The 26386-nt window shown below is 34.6% G+C and overlaps 1 protein-coding gene across 1 annotated transcript in view; it reads left to right on the plus strand.

Moving 5' to 3' along the window:
• Positions 1-20504, plus strand: part of CUL5 (cullin 5) — a 121192-nt gene extending 100688 nt beyond the window's left edge. The window contains exons 12-19 of the mRNA XM_090265883.1: positions 9024-9156; positions 10025-10156; positions 13008-13131; positions 13464-13639; positions 14169-14330; positions 15288-15406; positions 16308-16431; positions 19861-20504. Of these exons, the coding sequence (XP_090122009.1) occupies positions 9024-9156; positions 10025-10156; positions 13008-13131; positions 13464-13639; positions 14169-14330; positions 15288-15406; positions 16308-16431; positions 19861-20055 (1165 nt within the window). The 3' untranslated portion in view covers positions 20056-20504. The remainder of the gene's footprint in view (positions 1-9023; positions 9157-10024; positions 10157-13007; positions 13132-13463; positions 13640-14168; positions 14331-15287; positions 15407-16307; positions 16432-19860) is intronic.
• Positions 20505-26386: the final 5882 nt, after the last annotated feature.

Here is a 26386-nt window from a genome sequence, read left to right on the forward strand (position 1 = left end):
AAAAGAAAAAATAAATAGATATAGATGAAATTAATTAATTAATTTTAAAAATCATTTAACCAAGTTTGAATTTCTGGGGTAAGCTCTACTTGGTCATGCTGTATTTCCTATTCTTTTTATGTAGCCCTCAATTCAATTCACTAATTTTTTTGAGATGATGATAGATTCACAAAGAGTTGTAAAAATTCACTAATGTTTTTTAAAATTATTTTTAGTCTATGTTCATGAAGGATTTATCTCTTCCTTTCTGGTCTTTGTGCTTTATACAATTTTCAGTTTTATAATTTTATTTTCATTTTCTGGGATCAGGATTATGCTGGCATCATAAAAGGGATTGGGAGTTATTCCCTCCTTTTTGTGTTTTAGAAGAACAAGGTAATTGGTATAACTTCTTTCTTAGATGTTTCATAGAATTCATAATTTAAATTTTTTTTATCTTAATATCATTCTTTATTCTTTTTAGAGATTGTTTTTATTATTGATTATGCTGTTACAGTTGTCCCAATTTCTTTCCCTCCTGCTCCCCCCCTCAGTTGTCCCCTCCTTAGTCCATGCCCATTGGTTGTGTGTATAGTTCTTCTCAACATCTTCCTGTCTATTCCACTCCCTCCTACTATGCTTCTTAATTCCTGCATCATCTCCCTTCCTTTTTCCCCTTCCCCCTCCCTCTTGACTTCCCCCCATGATGTTCCCCATACCTATAATTCTTTTTCCCCTCTTGTTGCCTACTTAGTTTGCCTTTGTTTCAATTCCCTAGCTTCTGCTGTTGGTTGTTGTAATACAGTTTTCATTTTAATGTTCATAGTTTTGATCCTCCTTCTTCTAAACAAGTCCCTTTAACATCTCATATAACAGTGGTTTGCATCTAACAAACTCCATCAGTTTTACTTTGTCCTGGAAACACTTTCTCTGCCCTTCTATCCTGAATGACAGCTCCACTGGATAGAGTAATCGTGGTTGTAGGTTTTTGCTTTTCATTCCTTTGAATCAATTTCTTGCAAGGCCCCTCTTGCCTGCAGTTTCTTTTGAGAAATCAACTGAGAGTGTTATTAGGACCCCTTTGTATGTAATTCTCTTCTTCTCTCTTGCTGCTTTTAAGATTCTCTCTTTATCCTTAATTTTTGACATTTTGATTATAATATGTCTTGGTGTGGTTCTCCCTGGGTCCAGCCTATCCGGAACTCTCTGTGCTTCCTGGACCTGTAAGTTCATTTCCTTCCCCAAGTTAGGGAAGTTCTGCTTCATTATTTTTTCACATAATTTTCCAATTTCTAGTTCTTCTTCACCCTCTGGCAACCTGTAATTCGAATGTTCATTCACTTATAGCTGTTCAGAGGTTTCTGAGCCTCCCTTCATCCCTCACTTTTTGTTTCCTCTTTCTGTACTGGTTGACTGTTTGTTCTCTCCCTGTGTTCTGATTTGTTGATTTGATCCATGGCTTTCCCTTCCTCACCACTTGTCTTGTTTGTACTTTTGTTCATTTCAGCAGGACTAGCCTTCATTCCTTCCCTGTCTTGATTCAGCCCCGCTGTTAGATCTGTAAGCTGCTTTAGGACTATAGCTCTGAACTGAGCCTCAGAAAGATTCACTATTTGTTCATTGGTCAAGGGTTTTATTTGTTTTCTCGTTAGCTGTGTGATTGATATTTCAAAAATTAATTCTACCATTCTGACCGTTTGTTTGTCTTCTTGGGCAGGGCACTGTCACTCCTCCTACACTATATTGGGCAGAGCCCCGTGTGCTCGTCACAACCTGGGTCGTTTCTCATCACCCTGTGGCGCTTTGCGTGGGGGCGGGGGTCCAAGATGGATTCCTGCTGTTACTCTTTGCTGAGGAACAGGGCCGCCTCCCAATGGGGTCTGCCTTCCCCGGCACTGGAATCGCGAGCCGACAGATCTGGTCTGCAGCCGGGCGGCTCCCAGGTGCTTCTCTCCTCCCCTCAAATATAGGTGTCTGCTTACCGGGTCCTGCTGTTCGCTGCTGCCGCCTCCAGCACAGTTCGATCTTTCTCATCCGGGGGTTCGCACTTCCTGTCTGTCCGGACGAGCACCACTTTGTTTATGACTTCATACGTTGGACTTCATGTTGCTTTATTTTCTGGACTTCTTATTTTTGATTTTGCGGTAGTTGTAATCCTTCTTAGTTGTAGAGGGAGACAGAACGTGTCGGTCTATGCCTCAATCTTGGCCGGAAGTCTCCTAAAATTTTTTAATAGAACAGTTTGAGGGTAAGTTGCTCATTCCAAGTGTACTAGTATATTTTCTACAAATATAATCACAAAACAACTATTAAAGTCAGGAAATTAATATATCGCACTATCTACTTCTCAGATCCTTTTAAATTTCATTGATTGACTATATAATATATATTTTTTAATAGGAAAAGTATCCAGTAAAGAATCGTGTGTTGCATTTAGTAATTATATTTCTTTGGTTCTCTGCTCTGGAACCATCTCTCTCATTTTCTTTGACTCTCATAACCTTTGAAGATTATAGGCCAGTTATTTCGTAGAATATCCCTTAGTTGTAGTTAATCTGATCTTTTCTTGTAGTTAGATTCAGGTTTGTATCTTCAGCAAAAGTGAAACTTTGTTCTTGTCATTGCATCTTATTTGAGGGTGCATGGTTTTGATTTATCCCATTACAGTTCTTGTTTAGTTTGGTTATGTGGGTTCATATCTATCAGACTTCTCCACTGCAAAGTTATTCTTTTTCTCTTTGTTATTATTTTGTGACCAATACTTTAAAACTGTGAAGATCCTGTTGCTCATTACATTTCCATTTTATACATTGATTTATCATATCAGTATGCACTCATGGTTTTCTATTTTAATCACTGAGTTATAATTTACTATCATTCTTTGATTTTCAAATTAGCCTAGAGTCCACTAGTGGTAACTGGTTTTAGTTCCTCTTGACAGCAAACTCTTCCTTTTGGCACATGAGGATTTCCAGGTTCATTTTCTGCTTTTCCATACCTAGCCTCGGGATCAGCCACTTTTTCACAGAGCCCTAGTCCTTTTAGTGGATGGTAGACCTGGTACTAGGTATATTCATTGCCGTTTGGATATCACTGCTTCTAGGCCTTCTCAGTGGACAAACTTAAACTATTCTTACAACTATAATGCATGCCCTTGTTTCTGGATGCATTCCTCACCCTGCTGGGCCTCTCACCCCCTTAGCCGGGTTACCCCTACATGGATGCCTTCCTCACCCTGCTGAAACCTTAACGTCTAACACTGTGCCTTCCCCTTACATGCACACTCTCCTTACCTATTGGGTCTCTCATACTTCATGCCTGGCCACTTTTCCATGTCAACACATCCCTTACCTATTTGGACTTTGACACGTGATGCTAAGCCTTTCTAGTGGATGTCTTAACTTACCCAGCCAAGGCTGCAGCCCTTCATGAATGGCTTTTTTACCCTGCTTGGGCCTTCATGTCTTTGGTTAAATTTATTCCTAGGTGTGTTTTTCTTTTGGATGCTATTGTAAATGGAATTGTTTTCTTATTTTCATTTTGGATTGTTCAGTGCTGGTGCATAAAAATACAACTGATTCTTGCATATTGATCTTGTACCGCATAGTTTTGCTAAATTAATGCATTAGCCCTAGTAGCTTTTGTATGGATTCTTTCACACTTTGTATATATGAGATAATGACATTTGCAAATAGAGATACTTTTACTTCTTCCTTTCCAAATTTGGGTGCCTTTTATTTCTTTTTCTTGCCTAATTGCTGTAACTAGAACTTTTAGAACAGTGATGAACAGCAAAGGTGAATGTGGACATTGTTGTCTTATTCGTGATTTTAGGAAGAATACTCACCACTGAGTACATGGATTTTTTAAAACTTCATTTTTTTCTAAAGATTTTATTTATTTTAGAGAAAGAGAAAGGGAGGGGGAAAGAGAGGGAGACAAACATTGATCGATCAGTTACCTCTCCCACATCCCCAACCAGGGACCTGGCCCACAACCCAGGCATGTGCCCTGATCGGGACCCAAAGCAGCAACCTTTTGCTTTGCAGATGCGCAACTCACTGAGCCATACAAATCAGGGCAAAAGTTCATTTTTCTTAATAGCATCATGGCATTATGTCTGGTAGATTTAGCATAGTTTATTTAATTGATCCTTTGCCACACTTAGTAGTTTCTGATATTTTGCTATTACTAATAGTTCTCCAGAGAATATATATATTTGTCATTTTATATGTGTGGAAGTGTTTCTGCACTCTAGATTCCCAGAAGTGAGGATTTCTGTGTTTCTCTTTATTTTCTGATTCTAAGGTCACCATGTGCTCCTACCTTACACTCCATATTAAAGTAGAAAATTTCTGTGGAATAAAATAAGTATTATTAGCTGATCCAAGCATCAGAACATGGGCATTGTGGCTATTGGGAGCAGTGGAGAAAAAATAAAACTGCTAGTAGCATCCAGTTATTTTGGAGACTCACTTCTGAGGAGGAATAGAGTAGTTTGTGCTGGGCCAATGCTTTTACTGAGAATAACCAGAAAAATCAGGCAAATTTAGAAAATAGTAATTTTAATATTACTAATGCTACAGAAACAACTCAGACAAAAGATTGGAAACTTACAGAAATGAGAGAGAACCTTTCAGAGGTTAGTGGAGGATTTGTAGTTATGTTTTTCTGAGAAGTGCTGAGATTTGAGTTTTGCTCAAGATGAGCAATACGGCTGAAAGACAGTAGAGCTTTTGTGGTGATCACACAGGAGTGGAATGACAAAAGCTACTAGGCTCTTAATTGAAAGCCTAGGAGTGACATTCCTTACATTCAGTGGCTAACCAGAGGTGGATTAATTGAAACAACGCAGTTTCTGATTAGATTAAAGTTATCAGCCTCTTTCATAGTAGAAGAAAGGATGAACCACTCTTTCTTTCTTTTTTTAATTTTATTTTTCAATTCCACTTTACATGTAATATTATTTTGTATTAGTTTCAGTTGTACAACATAGTGGTTATACAATCATATATTTTACAAAGTGATCCCCTCGTTATTTCTAGTATGCATCTGACACCATAAATAGTTGTTATGATATTGTTGACCATATTCCTTATGCTGTACTTTACCGTCCCATAACTATTTTGTAACAACCAATTTGTAGATTTTAGTTCTTTTTAGAGAGAGGGGAAGGGAGGGACAGGGAGAGGGAGTGAAACGTCAATATGTAGTTGCCTCCTGCGAGCCCCCAACTGGGGACCTGGCTTGCAACCCAGGCATGTGCCCTGACTGGAAATCGAATCAGTGACCTTTTGGGTCTCAGGCTGGCGCTCAATCCACTGAGCCACACAAGCCAGAGCCCAATTTGTAGTTCTTAATCCCTTCACCTTTTTCACCCAGCCGCTAATGCCCCTCCTGTTTTGCTACCATATGTCTGTTCTCTATATCTGTGGGTCTGTTTTAGTTTTGTTTGTTTGTTTATTTTGTTCTTTATACTCTACATATAAGCAAAACCGTATGGTGTTTGTCTTTCTCTGACTTATTTCACTTAGCATAATACTCTCTACATCCACCCAGTCTATCACAAGTGGTATGATTCCATTCTTTTTTATGGCCAAGTAATATTCCATTGTATATATACACCACTTTTTTACCCACTCATTTATTGAGGGGCACTTGGGTTGCTTCCATATCTTGGCTATTGTAAATAATGCTGCAGCGAACATAAGGGTGCATCCATTCTTTTGAATTAGTGTTTTGGGTTTCTTCAGATATATTTCAAGAAGTGAAATCGCTGGGTCATAAGGCAGTTTAATTTTTAATTTTTTGAGGAACCTCCATAGTGTTTTCCATAGTGGTTGCAGCAGTCTGCATTCCCATGAACAGTACATGAGGGTTCCCTTTTCTCCACATCCTCAACCAGCACTTGTTGTTTGTTGATTTGTGAATGATAGCCATTCTAACAGGTGTGAGGTAAAAAGAGTGAACCTGCTCTTAATGGAAGATAACATGATCTGGTACCTCTCTGATTCTTTTATGTGCAGTGCCCAGTATTCAGTCTGACATTACTAGTCCTGTGAAGGCAGAGAAGAGTATGATCAACCAAGAGAAAAGTCATTTTTGGAGCAGACAATCAGATGATTCCAATATTGGAGTTAGCACATAAAGAGTTTAAAATAATTAAGATTAATAGATTAATCACTTACACCCACTAGGGTAGCTAAAATTAAAAAGATGTTGACAAAAGAAAAGATGTTAGCAATTGTTGGTGAGTATGTGGAGACATTGTAATCATACACAGTTGGTATGCAGCTACTTTGGAAACACTTTGGTGGTTCCTCAAGAAATTCAATATAGCCGTTTCTGGAAGATGACACTGAAAGCAAAAAAGAAAGCCCCTGCCACTGCCAAAGCCAAAGCAAAGGCCTTGAAGGCTAAGAAAGCAGTGCTGAAAGACATCCACAGCCACAGAAATAGAAGATTCACACGTCATCCACCTTACGACAGCCGAAGACACTGCGGCTCCACATTCAGCCTAAATATCCTCGGAAGAGCGCCCCAGGAGAAACAAGGTTGACCACTATGCCATCACCAGGTTGCCTCTGACTACTGAGTCAGCCATGAGGAAGACAGAGGACAACAGTGTACTGGGGTTCACTATGCATGTCAAGGCTAGCAAGTATCAGAGCAAACAGGCTATGAAGCTCTGTGACAATGATTGATGTGGCCAGTGTCAACACCCTAATCACACCTGATGGAAAGAAGAAAGCACATGTTCTGCTGGCTCCTGTGTTGCTTTGGATGTTGCCAGTAATTGGAATTATAGAAAACAGAGAGGGGAACATAAACAATAATTAAAGAGTTATCGACAAAAATTTTCCAAAAAAGCTAAAACAGCAAGAGGGGAAAATGACACACCTACCTTCAAAGAACAATATAAGATTGACAGCTTTCTTCTCAATAGGTTTGAATTGGAGGAAGAGAGAGAGATCACTGCAGTTATTACAGGAGTTCACACAGTAAGCTAGTCATTGGCCGTGTGAATAGATTGCAAGATGTGGATAGATTCTTGTGAAGTAAGTTAGTGGTCTTCAAACTGGCATATTTCCTAAGGTATGCCAATGTGTGGCTGCTTCTAAGGAAATCAGTTTCTGAATCCTCAACTTACAAATCTATTTTTTTCCTAAAATTGAGCCCTCTGGTGAAAGTATCATTGCAATTTCTCCTCCTCATTTCTTCTTTCTACAATTATTCTTATTTTGCAAAGAAAAGCATACCTCCCTTCATTCTTACTATGGCATATAGCATTGGAATATAAAAAGCCTCCAAGTTGCATAAGAAAAGAGTATTTTGAAACATTGGTATTGATGTACAGAAAGTGAATTTCAATCACTTGTTATCAGATTTTTTTGCAAGTCAAATGGTTTTCAGTTCTTTGCTTTCAACACAATTAATGGCTAATTTGATGTATTATTAAAAATAACTTTTTTGTTAGATCATCATGTATTTTTTTTAGCAAATAACTCAGAAGGTGCTCAATTAATTGAGTAACATCCTAAGAAAAACTTCTTTCAGTTCTGCTTACTTCTGTGAATAAAATTTAAGACAAAGACAAAAATTTATAAAAATAAAAAGTAGAAACAAAATTCATTGTAATTCCTAGATTCACAATTGGAAGGGGATAAAAGCTTCATCCACCTCATTAATAATTGACACAGTAAAAATTTTCATATTCGTGTTTTATCGTCGGCAGCCGTCCGTCTCGAGAGACGATGGTGTAGCTTCTTAAGAGTCTATCTGCACCGCCGAGAATGGCTGTGCAGTCCAACTCGGGAGTGACACGGTATCTGTCTCCTCCCGTGTTGAATCGACATCTTGCGATGTCGCTGGAGTGTCCTCTCCAGTGAAGCTGAAGCTACAGAGCCTGGGCAGGGTTATATGGAGGGTCTGCTGTTGCCCATGCAGCAGACCCCCCCTCTCTTCGCAGCTGAGGGATCCAAGGGAAAGACGGAGTCAATACAGCTTGGCTTCAGGTGCGCCGCAGGAGTTGCTGGTGTTGACTACAACGTCAAACCGCCTTAGGGACTCCGGCTCCGGATTTTCTGTCAGGGTTTACTCCCTTAGCCTTTCCCCTGAAGAGGTATGCCGCAAGGCAGCGGAGGTTTTTTGGAGTCAGAGTTTTCCTTCTCTGATGTACCCTGACTGGAAGATCGAACCAGCAACACTTAGCTCGCAGGCCGACGCTCAATCCACTGAGCCAAACCAGCCAGGGTATCATGTTTTATATACACCCTATAATTATGTTATTTTGTGAAGTTGTATACTTATAATTTAGATAACTCAATTCTGGTAAATGACACTTGTATTTTATATACACAAGAAATTTTAAAATCTTGAATGTACATATGTAATTTCAAGAAGTAGGGCAAAGAAGAAATGCAAAATTTTCAAGCATAAAAGTAAAATACATTGGTTTTAAAATTTTGTTGATAAGGTAAAAGACAGATATAAGTTCTTCATTAAGGAAACCTTGTTTGCAGTTTTTAAAAATGGATGATAATAGATACCACATCACTGTGGAATTTAGGTTACATTGGAAACATTTTAGAGAGTGGAGGAACAGTTTGATGTTAACATATTAAGTAATGAAAAGTTTTAAATGTAAACTGATAAACAGGCGTGGATTTATACAATGCAACATACAGATGATGTATTATAGAATTGTACCTTTAAAACAATTTTACTAACCAATGTTACCCCAATAAATTAATTTTTTTTAATTTAAAAGTATTTTAGCAACTTATGAATAAAAGCTTTTAAAGATCATTGGCAAGGCCATCATTAGAGTGAGGCAAGGAGGCACCTAGGGTACAAAATTTACGATCTCATTCTTAATGACGTAAAAGTGAGTGCCTCCTTAAATTGCGCACCTGAGGTGTCTTCTTGTTCACCCTAGTCTCAACCCTGATGACTGGATTTAATACAAAATAATGAATTTGTGAAAAATTGTCTTTAGAAAAAATATTTGCAGATATCAATTATTTTTTTGGTTTGTTTTTTAGGGTAGGATTAAAAACTCAGCCTGAATCAAAATGCCCTGAGCTGCTTGCAAATTACTGTGACATGTTGCTAAGAAAAACACCATTGAGCAAAAAACTAACCTCTGAAGAGATTGAAGCAAAACTTAAAGAAGTGGTACATAATTTGTTTTTTACTTCAAACTTTTTAATGACCTTGCTTTGAATTTGTGTTGTATTTCTAAGATGTTATGTGATAGCATCAATTTTTAATAAATTTCTATCTGTAAGAAACTAATAAGGAATTTTACAGTACAAGATGTCTATAGGGTAGTCTTTTTTCTTCCTGAAAATTTTTATTCTGTAGCTTCCAGAAAGGGCAATAGCATTTAATTCTTGCCCTTTACTGATTGTTTTTAGGTAATTAAATTATAGCATCTATTAAAAGGTAAAAAAAAAAAAAAAAAAAAAAAAGGAGGTGCTGGGGGAATGGTGCCGATGGTGATGAAATGATTGTTGAGAGATGAGGAGTTTTTTACTTTTTTCTTTTTATGTGAGTCCAAAATAGGTAATTAGGGATGAGTGAGTATAGATAATTAATTGCTTTTATTTTATTTTTTCCTGGTTATTAGTGTAATGTAATATAAACCCAGGAACACAAAGAGGAAAATAATAAGTAAAGAAATAGAGTATGAACAAAAAGGCCTAGAGGTATTAGTGTCAGAAAAAAGTGAAGAAGATATGTAGAAGAGAAAATTGGGAAGAACCGTTCCTTTTCATGTAAGGTTTTATCACATCTACATAAAAATTGAAAAATTAATATGTATAGGAATTAAAAGGTTATTTGGTTATTGTCTCAAGTACTAATTGTAAGGTAGTATATCAGGACTGATTATTTTTTCAGAAATGGGCGATTTAATAGGCCTCTCTTGTTATATGCTTATATAAATATTTCAATTTTGACAATTGGGATATACAGAAAGGTCTAAATGAAAGAAATAGCTAAGCGTACATATGAATTGAGAGTAACTTTGTTTTTTGTACAGCTCTTGGTACTCAAATACGTACAGAACAAAGATGTTTTTATGAGGTATCATAAAGCTCATTTGACACGACGTCTTATATTGGACATCTCTGCTGATAGTGAAATTGAAGAGAATATGGTAGAGTGGCTAAGAGTAAGTAAATTTTTTGTTAATATTTGGTCTTCTTGATATAGCACATGGTTCATATATGTGGTTAAGTGATACGTTTTGGTGATATCTTTAATGTCAAAGAAATAGGGAACATTTTAAAAGTATATTTTTTAAATAAAGACTTTTAGTGAAGTATCTTTACTCTCATTTTAACTGACCTTATTAAATAGGCTACAGGACAATTCATTTCATTTTTAAGGTGTTTTCTGTACTAAATATTTGACTATAGAGATGTTCGTAAATCAATACTTCTGTACAGCAAAAAGAACCAATAGATAAAAGATGATGGTTTATTTAGAGTAATCATTCTAATTGTGACTAAATTCTCCTATCAAAATATTTTGTCTGTTTCTTTCAGTTTGTTTTAATGGAATTTGAGTTATATTAAAATGTGTTTTTTATTTATATATGGTATTATATATTGTATTATTAGATTAATATATAATAATAAAATTATAAATAAGAATTATCTATATTATTTTTATATATGAGGGAGTACCCAATAAAAGCCAGAAATTATTTATGAAAAAATTCAAATTTATTCTTACATGTTTAAACTTCAGTCATCTTCAAAATACTCTCCATTTGATGCAATACACCTATTGAGACCTTTTTTTCCACTGCTCTAAACAGTTTTTGAACTTGACAGTTTTGATCCCTTTTAGTGCTTCTTCCAGTTTTTTGTTTCACCTCTTCCATGTAGCCAAAACGTTTCCCTTCAAGGACTTTTTTCATTTGGAGAAACAAAAAGAAGTCACTTGGGGAGATGGGTGAATAGGGAGGGTAGGGAACAGGGGTCATGCTCTTTTTGGTCAAAAACTGCTGAACACTCAGCCTGGTGTGGGCAGGTGCATTTGTAAAACACCCATCATGAAATGGGCAAACGCATTGAAAGAGTCTTCAAAAAAAAATTCATTGACGCCCAAAGCAGTCTCTTACAATGCCAGCTGGTACAGATACAGATGGATTCCTAGAGCACTCACCTAGCTGGGGAAGCCTGTACAACAAGAGGCCTGCCCTCCAGAAGATAATTCCAATTTTGGGGGGGGGTGTCTCCTCATATGGTTTTCATTTGTGTATATATATTTCAAATTAGAGAGCCCTGCTTTGTAGTGTGGGGTAGTAAAAATTATTATGCAAACTGATACTGGGCAAAATGATCTTAATATTAACAATCAGTGGGAACAGTTATTATTTTATGACTGATTTCAGAAATTTTTGTTAAAACATTAAAAACTTACTGTCTTACAAATATGTAGGAAAAGGAAGAATTTAAAAAATTAGTATATATTTAGTACACCGTCATTTAAAACAAACTTTCAGAGTTAAAGTGTTTTATTTCTTTGTGAAAAAACTTGAGTAGTTAGGGAAATATTTGCAATATTTGTCTGGCATCATATCTAAAATATGTAAAAACTCTTAAAATTTAATAGAAAGTAACACCGGTAGTTTCCAGGAGCTAGAAGAAAGGAAAATGGGGAGTGACTGCTAATAAATATGGATTATCTTTTTGGGATGATGAAAATATTCTAAAATTAGATAGTGGTGATGGTTACGTAACTCCATAGATGTTGTACAAAAACCCAGTTAATCATACACTTTAAAAGGGTGAATTTTGTGGTCGATAATTATATCTCAATAACACTCTTATTAAAATAAAGAGAAGATTGACTAGCATTTGCCTCTTTATCATGTAATTTCCAGTAAAGAATTAGCATCTTTTTATGCCTTGGATAGTTGTCATGCTCTGTAAGTTCAGCTCTACTTCCAGAATTTTGTCTTTTTGGGCTTTCAATGTTGTAAAATTTTTTGCTGGCATCCCTTCCTCTGGAGCACCTTTTCTTTTTTTTGTCACTACAACTTTTTTCATTTATGTTAGTACTTTACCTTCACTAAGTTTCTATGACTGCATATTTAGAATCTTCAATATTGGCAGTATCAACATTACATCCCAATCTGTTCTTTCTTCCGTAACTCCATTTATGCTCTTTTATTTTCATTTCCAGCATTATTCTAACTTCTTTAGTATACTTCTATCATCTTCATTGGCAGGTTACCTCTTTTGATTATCCATTTTTGTAAATGTCAGGTGGATTTATCATCGGCAGACAGGGATGCAACAAAATACAGATTTTGCTCTCTGGGTGAACTGAAAAATGGATAACAGAGTTTAAAAGAAGTTTGTTTTTTTTTAAAGATTTTATTTATTCTTAGAGCGGAAGGGAGAGAGAAAAAGAGGGGAAGAAACATCAATGTGCGGTTGTCTCTTACACACACTAAACTTGACACCTGGCCCGCAGCCCAGGCATGTGCCCCGACTTGGAATCAAATAGGAGACCCTTTGGTTCACAGGCTGGCACTCAATCCACTGAGCCACACCAGTCAGGGTGAAAGAAGTATTGTGATTGGTCACTGATATGATGTGCTCTGTTACTTGTGTAGTGATTTGCAGAATGAGGAGCTAGAAGTGAAGTTTGTACTTTATGCATTACTCATATTTAACATATAATGGTAACTTAAAATTGAAATGTGTTGTTAGGAGACTGATGTTATTTATCTATACTGTAGTAACTCAAATTCATGCACTTTGGAATTGTGCAAAGAAAGCCAGGATTGCCTATACTACCCTATTTAGTGTCTAAGAATCAAATTTAATAGATATTAGACTATAAACATTGTTGTAAATAAGAGGAATAACTTTGCATTAAAGGATTTAACATATATGAATATATTTTAGCATCTACAATTAAAGCATCGTAGTTTTCCATTAAAAATTTTTATAATAGATTAATTATATATTATTTATTACCTCTTCTGTCTTTGGTTTTCATAGGAAGTTGGTATGCCAGCAGATTATGTAAACAAGCTTGCTAGAATGTTTCAGGACATTAAAGTATCTGAAGACTTGAACCAAGCTTTTAAGGAAATGCACAAAAATAATAAATTGGCTCTACCAGGTATTATTTTATAATTTATGTATATGTTACACACATTATATTTTTTAAAACGTTTTAAAAGGAATATCTTTGTTTTCCAGTAAATTAAAAATAAACCTTGGCAGTAACAGATGCAAAGATGTTGAAAATACCACATTCCTTGATGGCATTCTGCAAAACAATTTAAATTTGCTAATCCTTATTTTGGAATCAAAAGTTCACTTTTAACAAAATCTTGAGTCATGTTTATTTTTCACCAAAGCTTACCCTGTATGTATGTATGAGTTTATTTATTTTGAATTTTATTCATTGTCAAGATTTACTTTATATTTTCCTGATATTCTTGCCTATAGCTGATTCAGTTAATATAAAAATTTTGAATGCTGGTGCCTGGTCAAGAAGCTCTGAGAAAGTCTTTGTCTCACTTCCTACTGAACTGGAGGATTTGATACCTGAAGTAGAAGAATTCTATAAAAAAAATCATAGTGGTAGAAAATTACATTGGCATCATCTCATGTCAAATGGAATTGTAAGTAGATAATGTGTTAGTTATTGGTTTGGCTGAAAGTAGCAGGGCTCCAAATAAGAGTTACTTAAACAAGGTAGATTTGCCTCTCTTACATGTACAAGTTTGACCAGAAATAGTGGATCTCTTCCATGAACTTGTTAGGGACATAAGCTTCTGGTTATAGCACCATCCTTAAGATATTCAATATCATCCTTACTATGTCTTTCAGCACAACAGAAAGACGAGGATATACGTTCGTTTAAGGGCAATTTCTAGAAGTTTCCCCTCATCATTTCCACTTATATCTCATTGGCCAGAACTTGGTCACATAGCTACATTTTGTTTCAGGGAAAGTTGGGAATAAGTCTTTATTCTGGGCAGTCACTGAGGTCTGCTAAAAATTTTAATACTATCTAAGAAATTGAAGAATGGATATCGGAATACAGCTACCAGTCTTTTCCTATGTAATTTCATGTAAGAGATATTATAGTAGTTAGATAATCATTATGAAAAAGATTCTTATTTTTTTAAATTATTTTATCTATTCCAGATAACATTTAAGAATGAAGTAGGTCAATATGATTTGGAGGTAACAACATTTCAGCTGGCTGTGTTGTTTGCATGGAACCAAAGACCCAGAGAGAAAATCAGCTTTGAAAATCTAAAACTTGCAACTGAACTCCCTGATGCTGAACTTAGAAGGACTTTATGGGTTTGTTTATTTTTCGATTTTAAAATTATATCCTGTCACATAGCAGAAAATGTGTTGGCTTCCCTGTAATAAATTTTATGAACTCATAACACTCTCCAATCAATTTTAACCAAAAAAATACACTAATGAGGTATTTATGGACAAACAGAAACAGAAAATAAACAAGTTACTAAAATGGAGAAAGGCAAAAAAGAAGAATGGAGCAAAATATTGAATTGATAGTTAAATATTACCTGTGAGGAGTGTGACATAAGATTTCATAATGAGAACATATTTAAAGATCTTATGATTGAAAAAAAATTTATGATGACCAAAAATTTAAGAATTACACAATTTTGGCCTTGGTTACCTTAATTAGTTAGAACGTTACCCTGGTATGCCATGGTTGTGGGTTTGATCCCTGGTCAGGGCACATACAAAAATCAACCAATGAATGCTTAGATAAGTAGAACAATAGATCAGTGTCATTCTTTCTCTGTTCCTCTCTCTAATCTTACCCTTCTCTCTCTAAAATCAATCAATTAAAAAATAATTAGATAACTTTGGTCCTTTTGTGGGCTGGAAAAATGTACTCATTAGCCTCCTGTTCATGACTACATTTTATCCCTACTCCAAAGACATCTTTTAAAGGTTCCAAAATAAATTATTACCTAGAGAGAAACAGCTGGTATATAACTGGCAAGTGGTGTTTGTTGTGAGTCATGTATGACCAATCTCTGTATTTTCTTATTGTAAAGAAGACATTCATTGCTTTCTCATAACCAGCTCTTTTCTCCTCATTCTGTCTGTCCTCATTATGCGTTTACATTATTATATTCATGGAGGTACCAAATAAAAGTTTGAATTGTGAATTTGTGCTTATAATACTTTCTCACCTCTATTAGTTATATTGGAGAATTGATCTTAGTATTTAATGCTGTTAATAGATGCTAATTGTTTTCTTTTTATTTTTCATAGTCTTTAGTAGCTTTCCCAAAGCTCAAACGCCAAGTTTTATTGTACGAACCTCAAGTCAACTCACCCAAAGACTTTACAGAAGGTACCCTCTTCTCAGTGAACCAGGAATTCAGTTTAATGTAAGGTTTATGTTGGTTGATCTAAAATAAAATTACCTTGTTTGAATTTTAGTTCTTTATTTTTAACAAAATAGTTTTCTTACATGATATTTAAAACACATCTGTATACTCTCATCATTCTAGATCAGCAATTTTCTACCTTTTTCATCTCTTGGTACACATAAACTGACTAAAATTCTACAGCACACCAAAAAAATTAACTTCTTTACCAATCTGACAAAAAAATAAATATTATTTTGCTTTCTTCACACCAGATAGGTGTTGTGTTGTTTCTTGTCATTTTTTTAATTTGACATTAAGGAAAAAGAGGTCAGTTCCTCTGGCTAAATAGTCAGGCATTACATGTTTTAAAAATTCCTGTGGCCCACTGTTTGAAAATTGCTGCTCTAGAGTTATACCATTTAGTTGTTTATTAAACAGTAATGAGCTAGAGATGTTAACTTCTTTACATTTTTTTCATGGATGCATTTTGGTGTCTGACATTATTCTGTATTGCTTTTCATCTGTAAAGTAAACCATCTTTTGCATTTTAAAGCAGCTTTATCCACACAAAGCTTTTTTTCCCTTCAGATCCAATTAGAAGATAATGCTGAGTTACATACAGCCAATAAATCTTAAAATATCTAATCGCTTTCATGGAAATGTAAATTATATTAACTTTGTTATTACAGGGATTGTAGTCACCCATATTTTATTAACAGTGCCTTTATTGTGTTTAAAGGAAATCACAAGTGTTCATTTTAAATAAAGCTATATATGTTGGTTATTTGTTACTTTTCTTTTAAACAATTCTGGACATAAATTTTTAGAATATTTCTAACTTCTCTCAGACATTGTTGCTATAAGTATGATGTTTACAAGGCCTCTCTCTGTAAAATATTTAATTCAATGTTTTTTATAGAAAAAATGCAAAAGTTCAGAAAAGAGGTAAAATCAACTTGATTGGACGCTTGCAGCTCACTACAGAAAGAATGAGAGAAGAGGAGAATGAAGGAATAGTTCAACTGCGAATACTAAGAACCCAGGTTTGTAATGTTAAGACCAAATGTCTACATTTTGAAAAACTTTGGCCAGTTTGTTGTTGTTGTTTAAATCTTCAAACATTTTTTTTGAATTTAAAAACATCTAAGTATTCAAACATTTTTGTAAGGTAGAGCTACGTTTCATTTTACTAGAATTTTAAAATTGTAGTAATGGCATTCTCTTAGCTGCAGAAGGAGATGTTTCCTATGTGGCTTTGTGGACACTGGTACATTCTGTTGGTTGGGAAAACCTTGGTTTTAGGTTATGTCTTCATTTGACTATATCTGATTAAATGTATCTCAGCAACAAATTACAATTCTAGGAATGATATATTTAAATTTTTATTCGACTTCTCATTCCATTGTAATATGAAATTAGGGAACATTTAAAAATTAGGATTATGATACCTTATGAACATCATAATGAATATCTATTGCAAGCTAATATATGATTGTTTTAACTTTAGAAATAATTCTATTAAAACCAAGTGTCCCACTTTTACAATTTTTACTTAGTATTGTTTGAAACAACTGGCCAATGCAATGAAATATGAAACAAATAACAGGAAATGGTCGATTTCTTTATTACTTAGCGATCATATAATATAAAGGAGCAGAGATGAATAAATATAAAAATTGCATTTCTATTTATTAAAAAACAAATTTTAAAACTTGAGGAAAATAAGACACCATAAATTTCATAGGCATTTATTTATTTATTTATTTATTTTTTAATGTATTGATTTGAGAGAGAGAAACATCAATTTGTTGTTCCACTTATTTGTGCATTCATTTGGTTGATTCTTATATGTGCCCTGACAGGGGTATTGAACCCGCAACCTTGGCATATCAGGATGATGCTCTAACCAACTAAGCTATCAGCAAGGGCGAAGAACCATACTCATAATGATAAGGCTGAATAGCTTAATGAGTCAATTTTTCCCATATTAGTGTCAAATGTACTGAATTTCATATGAAAATTCAACCAGGAATATTTTTGGAATTTTACATATTGATTCTCAGTTTTATCAGAAAGAATAAGAATGATTGAAAACCATAAAATAACAATAATAATGTTATTGTGGTTGAACTTGCCTTGCCAAATATTAAAGCTTATTAAAATATCTACAAAAATACAACAATATGACAAGCAGATTAATTGAACAAAAATAACTCAAAATTAAACCTCCTATATAAGTATAGACAAACTTGACAATAAAAGAAATAATTTCTATGGCCAATTTAAAGGGAATGGATTATTCAGTAAGAGGTTTTAGGAAATACTTTTTGGAGCAAAAATCAGGATATATTCCTAATTTATGGCTACACCAGGATAAATTTCAGATGGATTTGAGTTGAGATGTATCATGGGATGGCAGGTGTAGTCATATAATACTTTAAGATGTGCAGAGAAAATGAAGCATTTTGTTTTGTCTTACTGACCCATACTTATGCCCAATCTAGTAATCCAAGCTGTCCTTGTAGGTAATACTGAGACTTTCTTATTTCTACCTGATCCCATTCCAGCCATCCCCATTATTTGCTGTTCTCACAGATGACATCTGGATGTACTGAGGTTTAGAAGAATTCATTTGAGTTTATAGTGACAGTAAAGGGATTATCGTGTTTATAAGTTGTGACAGTATCCCAGCTTCTTGCTATGGAGTGCTTTATCTATCACCTGTGGGAATTTGACTTTCTGTTGCTATCTACTGCTGATGTCTGTAGCAGGTGAACAATGATTTATTCTTTTTCCAGTTGGTAAGGACTGCATAGCCAGTTCGCTGCTCTCCCCTGTCCTGTGCTCTCACTGAGCTCTTGAGCTCTCTGAGACTATGCCACCACATCTTTTTTGTAACCCCTTGGTCTACATGGTACATTGTAATTATCATCTGCTGCTGCAGGGTCACCCTCTTGTGCCACTAAAGGCCCTGTGACAGGTTTATTACCTCTAAACTCATCTGCATTCTGTAAGAACTGAGAGATTCAGAAGTGCAAATTATTTTCATTAAATCATTCCACTCTTCAAGTGACCTCCAGCATATTAAATGGGGACCAGAACCAGAGCTCCTGTGCTTTCTGTTTTTCTCTTAACTTCTTTAACACAACCACCATCTTCACAACTAGTAATCTAGAAGGGAGAAATTGGGACTTTTACAGTTCTTCCTCTTCTCTTCCCTGGTTCCTGTAATCCTCAGGTGCTTGAAGGGACAGACTTTCCCTCTTTCTATCTGGACCCTTGACACAAACCCCTGTGATCAAGAGCCTGGCGTCTGAATATATTGAGAATGGGAAGAATTGACTTGATCTATTAGTAACTGCGTAGGAATTAAAGAAACCATCAAGGAAAATATTGATAACATTGACTTAGATGTAAATGGTTACTCCTAAAGAAACTGAAAACATTGAATGAACCAGTACAAATTGAAGATAATGTTTATAACATATAATTTATTAATCTGTAAAATATATAAAGACTAGTAATTATTGATTTTTAAAAACAGTCACCAACTAGCCTCTACTACTACAAACAAATAACTGATTACAAGGAAGGAATTATGTGGAAGGGGTTTGTTGTATCTTAACTGATTTTTAACACAATATCAGATTATATACATTTTGTGGTCACAGGTAAGATAAAATTTTAAAAATGTATATAGTGTGGAAAAGGAATGAAAGGAATTGGTCAAAACATTAGGTGCGGTTTTCTTTCAGTGGAGAGGTTATAGATAATTTTGCTTTTCCTCATTTTTCAAAATCTCTGTAGTCAGGTTTTCTTTTACAGTGTGTGATAAAAAGATATTTTTAGCTGTTAGGTAAAATATATTAGTTTCAATATTAATCTACTATTTCAGCAATTTTCAACTGTTTTCATTTCATGACACACCTAATGTAATTACTAAAATTCTGTACATACCAGGAATATATATTTTATGCCAGTCTGAAAAAAAAAAGGTATAATTTTGATTGATTTCCAAATAATAATAATAGTAATTACCAACCCATTTTTTCCAAAGTGACTTTTTAAAAAATTATGTGCCTATACTTGTATATAAGGATTTGTGGTACCAAGAGTTAACCAATCAGGCTCAACCTTATTATGCGACATGGCTAATAAGATGCAACTGTTATGTGACCTATATGTTTATAGTTCAAGACAGGACATTCACCCCAGACAGCTGTTGTTGTGTTGGCCATTGTCATTTTTTTAATTTGACAACCTAAGGGAAAAGAGGTCAGTGCCCCTGACTAAATAGTTTGCATGTTTTAAAAATTCCTGTGGTACACTGTTTGAAAATGGCTGTCTTTGTGATTGCTAATCATTTGGATATATGTTGGATAGAGAATGAAGTACATCAAAAGTCATTTTTATTTTTTTACTTAAAGTAATTTAATATATTAATTCTCTCTCATTTTTATTTTTTGTTTTAGGAAGCTATCATACAAATAATGAAGATGAGGAAGAAAATCAGTAATGCTCAGCTGCAGACTGAATTAGTAGAAATTTTGAAAAACATGTTCTTGCCACAAAAGAAAATGATAAAAGAACAAATAGAGTGGCTAATAGAGCACAAATACATCAGAAGAGATGAATCTGATATCAACACTTTCATATATATGGCATAATTTTGAATATCATGGACAATATTAAGAACCCAAATTTTGGAGTGCTTGTGCAGAAAGTTGCAACAGTTTACGCTGGGGGAAGGTTTATTTGGACTTTGATTACATAAATATTAAAATCTCTGCCTTACCTAACAAAACAACTATGTTTTGCCAATCACATTAGTTAGCATGATGGCATTCCCTTCATGTTACACACTCTTGAACAGCATGCTGTTTTGTGGAGACACTTGCATTCATGAAGAGCCCTTTGTGAACTTTTAAAAGTCAATTTGACAAATACCCATCAGAAGAAAAACAGTTGGGACGGGTGAGGGCGGGGTGCTTGTTGCCTTTTTTCCTCCTTTTTCTTCTCTCACAGAAATGTACTTGCACAAGGAAGGATCTTCATATATTTGTGCACTGAAAAATGTTGTTATGTTTTGTTTTAAAAATGCTATTAAAACTAGAAATAGCACTCTTGGTTTCTTTTGATCAGAAGAGTGAGCTGGTATACCCAACACTGGGAAAGGGCAGATGTAGGTGAGAAGATAAGTATTTAATAAGTATCAAGTCAAGTTATTTGTTCAAACAGTGCTTCAGTATAATAACTGGGTTTTAATGGTGACCCAAAAATGGTATTAAATTTTTCCAACTTACAGATATTGGCTTTCTTTAATCAGGAGACTGTTGTTTTAGTTGTTTATTGTTAAATGATAAGGAAAATTTTTTATCTTACATGGTAAAAAGTGAACCTTATATTAATTGTTTCTTCAGTTTTTAAAAATTATATGGTGATAGGTAGGTCATTTTGATTGCAGAGGAAAAATTAGGTGTGTTTACTAGTACACTATATATATATATATATACATATATATATACATATATATATACACACATATATATATATACACACACACATACACACACACATATACATATACCTAATATGTATATGTGTATATATATACCTAATATTTGTTATGCTATATCCACATTTATTTAAAAGCAAGGTGAAAATCTCCTGCTCTCATATAATACAGTTATGTAACTGACCCCTTAATCTGTAGCATAGAAATATTTTGGTATTTTAAAAGTCTCTTGATTAGGGATTCGTAGCCTCAGGTTTCTGGAAAGGAAGACATTCTGTTTTCAAAAGTAATAAGTATTAGTTATTAGGATGAGGAAAACCACAGCATAGGAAAGATCTGAAAAGCATAAACAAAATTGTTGCAATCATAATATGAGCAGTAAACTTGCCAAATATATGTACATATATATTTATATATTTTAAAAATAAACATTTTTAAAATATTCAGAAGGCAATTCTTACCTTGTTCCTTTTAGTCAATCCAAAGTAGCAACTTATTAGTTGCTGGTAACAGAATATCCTGAGTAGTGAAAATTTTTGGATTTAACGATGTGAACAACTTAAAAGAGAAAAACTTATTCCCAATTGGGAAAGTATGGCGCAACATGGATTTTTATTCATTATGGTACATGTTTCAAATTTTCTTGCAACGTATTTTATATCTTGTTTGATACTGGGTAAAATATTCAGTGTATGATTTTGAAGAGAGCAGGAACTGGAGTGCTGGGGCATCAAGGCATACAGTATCACTTCAGAGTGCTTTCCGGAGCATTTCATGGAATCTGCCCCCACCCTCAGGAGGCTGGTGAGCTGCCTGATGATAGGAAGGAAAGCACATTTAAAACACGAAAGGTTTTGGTGGTTATAATGAAATGCCTGTTCTGAAAATGGTAGGAAATTGGAAATTTGTTTCTAATTTAAAATCTTACACTTGAGTTCTAAGGTGGCATATGTGAATTATTTGACCAAGTGTATTGTGAAGAATTAAATTAGTGCTCACCTTTTCCTCTAATTAAAAGACTGCTAACAATGGAGAAAATTTTTACAAATTGTAATAATTGTGGTCCTTATGCTTAACAAATAGTTTGCTATTGTCATATTTGTTTATCCAAGACATGTATGCCAAAGGAAGAAAAAATGGAAGGAAGTATTGCAGGCCATTTTTTAAAGTTTAAGATTTGTTGTTTTAAATCATAATTATTCTCAGAACTTTTGTGGAATTTCTAAAAGAAATTTAAGAGTGAAAAGCCATGATGTTTTGACTTAATAAAGGCAAATTTAAATGCAAATGCGTAACTCATAGCAGACTTTTCTATTAAATTTTATAAATTTTTACATAGCTAATTATGTCCTAATTGTATTTTGGGGAACATAACAGCAGTAAATACTGTAGACTCAAAGTTTTCATCAACTTTTTGTTATATACATAAATGATTAACTACTTTTTGGTGTATATGAAAACCGTTCAGTTGACAAGGTGCCTATACCATTATTGAATTTTCTTTAAACACATTTTGACAACAGATTTGCTAATTTAAATAAAAAGAATCTGAAAAAAGAACTTACCAGCAATTTGCTAAAGACAGAATCAGAGTTAGTATTCTTTATCAGGTTCCTTTTCTATAATGTGCACTTAAAAATTAGTGCTATCTGAGCAGGAATGAAACCTGACTTAGTTAATGAAAAATATATATATATACTTTTTTTTCCCACAAATAGTATGGCATTAGTACTCTTCACAGGTTAATTTAAGCTTCGAACTTTAGTCTTCTAATTAAAGATTGAGCCATCTCAAAAATGTTAACCTTTATTGCCATCTCATTGACAGAGTAAATAGACATGGAAGTAAATTTACAAAATAAAAATATAGAACAATTTAATACTTACAATGAGATAAATATTAAACCATTACTGTTCCATGGATTTAATGGGGATCTTGATACAAATTCTGAAGTCTTCCAATTTTTGCATTTATTGGGAGGGTCTCTGCGTTCTGTCACCTGTTTATTTAAGTCTCTTACTTTAACTTTGTGCCTAAATGTCAAGATCTCAAAAAATGAAATGTTAGCTTTTTTTTTTTTTTACTTCCTATTAAATTTAATACAAAATATGACTGAGTTAGTTTTAAAGCATTATGTATTATTTGCAATAGGATTTCATTAGCCCTTAAAGGGCAAATTTTAAAAATTCAATTTGGGTGAAAGATTGCGCTAATTTTCCAGAAAGATTTGCTATCTTAAACTCAGGATGGTTTTTCTGTTTTCATGTAAATGACTGGAATGCTATCTTACAAACTCTTCCAAGGTCATGTTTGTGAAATAAACATTTCATGAGAGCTTTCCTGTCATCTACACTATATATGTCTTCTGGAGTGCTGAACAAATTTGAGTTCCTAAGTTATAATCTGTCCTCAGATGGTATATATGATTTTGAATGTGTGCCACTACATACTGAGATGATAACGCTGTACAGTTTTAAATAGTAGCAGTTTCTGTATGTAGTAGGCTGAAATATTTTGATGAACTGCTTAATTTTTGAATTTTATTTTTTAAGTTGTATAATTTATTTTCTTGCAAAATAAAAATTAATATAAAAGCTGTCACCTACCCAGAAAATGTTGATGTTCTACTGTAAAATAGTTTCTAAGAGTTTAATTAAAATTTTTATAATGGGTATATTTATATATTTATGGCAAAATAGTAAATCTCAGACAGCCTTAGGAATCAGAAATATGAAAAGTAACCCATTTATTTCTTTTAGATTTCAAATTCTAGTTCAAAATGAAAGCTATCAAGAAGTGTAGCTTTTCCATGGATTTCAGCACATGCCTATCATACCTGGGAGAGGTGAAAATTTCTAAACCTGAAAGTGATTAATGCATTCATTCATCAATATAGAAAGTTAAAAATATAAATTATTTCATGTTTGTATATATTTGAAAACTTGTGAAATACTTAAGTTTTGAAGTTAGAGATAGTTTACTAATAAGGTTATGGAAATGGACCGTGTCTTTGCCATTGGCTGCTATAACAAAGTATAAAGACTGGGTGGTTTGTAAGCAACAGAAATTTATTTCTTACAGTTCTGAAGGCTGGAATTCAAAGATCAGGGAGCTAGCATCGTTGATTGCGAGAAGCAACCTCTTACAGATTGCAAACTGCTGCCAGAAAGAGGACTTAGAATGTGCTCTGAATCTCTCTCTCTCTCTCAAGTTTGTTGATTTGAGAGAGAGCAAGAGAGAGAGAGAGAGAGAGAGAAACATCCAACTTTCACTCATTTATGCATTCACTAGTTGTTTCTTGTATGTACCCTGACTGGGGATCAAACCCACATCCTTGGTGTATGGGGACAATGCTCTAACCAAGTGAGCTACCCACCAGGGCTTCCTGAATTTCTTCTGTACGAGCACTAATTCCATTCATGAGGACTTCACACCCATGACCTAATTACGTTCCAAAACAAAAGCCCCCAGTAACATCACTTGAAGGTAAGTTTTCAATGTATGACTTTTGGGGAGACAGACAATTCATAGCACTTCATAATGACACTAAACTAAACCTTGAACTTTAATTGGCAATGTGTGTACGTGTGTGTTTTCACAAGTGGGGGGAATTGACTTTAAATGAAGATAGAAAAGTATGGTCTCAGTATAAAATTCATCAGAGTCTAGATTTACCATTAAATTTAAGCTTCTGAGCCCTTTACTTGCACAGGCCCTAGGAATTTTGTATTTTTAATTTGTATTTTTATCAGTCCCCAAAATATCAAAAGTTGGGTCCAGTCCTGCTAAAATTTAATGCAAAAAGAAACCTGTCTGGCACATGGGCACTCAAATGTAGATCAGATGAATGAGAGCATGAGTGCTTGAGAACAGAGTAGAGTTCAATATTTTAAGTTTTAAATGGGGAAACTTGCAGTTGTCTATTTCTAGACCATAAAATGCAGCTTTTGTATTCACATAAGCGCTTTGACCAATGGAGAGTCTGGAGCAGGGGTCTTAGACTAGTTAGGAATTGTAGACTTTTATAAGCATCTGATTCAAGAAAAAGACTTGCATATAAAGATATAAACAATTCCGTGTATAAATTTTAAGTGTTCCAACACCAAAGATTAAAAATCTTAGAATGAAGAGAGTGGCACTTGCTATGTGAATGGGTAATGACGTCGTGTCACAAACTCTGATCCAAACTTTAATTTTTGGTTGTTTATCTAAAGAAAACAGGAGACTTCTCTGGGTGTTTTGCTGTTCTGCTATTTTCATTTAATGATAAATGCAGTATGTCTTTTAATTGTATTCTAGTTACTCAGGCAGACTGATAACTACTTAAGATGTTTCTTCAACAGAGGTTGATGGTTGAATGTTAATAATGGGAACCAGAAAGGTGAAGTTTGAGGAAAGAGCCAACTTTGCAATGAGCCAGGTTTGAGAATTGACACTCCTTGGTAAGAGACCCTGACCCTTGTGGCTCAGTGGGTTGGGTGTCATCCCCCAAAGCGAAAGATCTCTGGGTTGGATCCCAGCCAGGGTATGTTCCTGCATTGCGGGCTGTCCCTGGCTGGGCACATGCGAGAGGAGCAATATTTTTCTCACTCATCGATGTTTCTTTCCCTGTCTTTCTCCCTCCCTTACCCTCTAAAAATTGATCAATCAATCTTTTTTTTTTACAAAAGAGAAAAAAGAAAGGGTGGGGCTTGGGACTAACTCACTACAAGGTCTTTTCCTGTGACTGTTTTTTTTTTTTCTTCTACTCTATATTAGCCCCTCCATTCTCAGCAGAAGACTTTGCTTTGAGAAAACAAGTGGAGAAAAACAAGGCCTTTGGCATGAACTTTTCATAACTTGCCATCTCTCCACCTTTAAACATGACCTCTAACCTTGACCTCCAACTGTGTATCTTTATCTACCTCCCTGTCTCAGGAAAAATAACCTCACTTCTTACTCAAGCCCAACTATTTTACATCTTCACTGAATCCCTTCTGCCTCCTGTGTTTTACTCTAAAAATGTTTCCTATCTTTCAGACACATTTCTTTTGGTTACTTCCTTCTTAACTTAGAACAGGGGTTCTCAAAGTTTTGATCTACAGATCAGCAGCATTATCATCACTTGAGAACTTGCTAGGAGTTCTTGAGCCCCACACAGGCCTGCTGATTCAGAACTCTTCAGGTGGGGCCCAGCATCTGAATTTTGATAACTCCTTCAGGTGATGCTGATGCACACTGGCTTACAAACATAATTCAGTATCCATCATCGTTAAAAAATATTCCTCGACCCTGATCATTGCCATGTGTGACCTTATTTTCCCCCTTCCTCTATTCTTTGGTAAACATCTTAAAAGTAGTCCATAGCCTGATTGTCTGTTTCTTCTGCATGGTACTCATGGGTCTATGTTTCCACTGGTCTTCTGACCAAGGTCATCAGTGACCTCCCTATTGCTTAGTCAGAAGTTCATTTTCAGCCTTCCCTTTGATATCCTTGCAGCATT

This window comes from Furipterus horrens, unplaced genomic scaffold (genome assembly GCF_987537825.1).
Source record: "Furipterus horrens unplaced genomic scaffold, mFurHor1.1.pri manual_scaffold_2, whole genome shotgun sequence".
In the NCBI taxonomy this organism is placed as follows: domain Eukaryota; kingdom Metazoa; phylum Chordata; class Mammalia; order Chiroptera; family Furipteridae; genus Furipterus; species Furipterus horrens.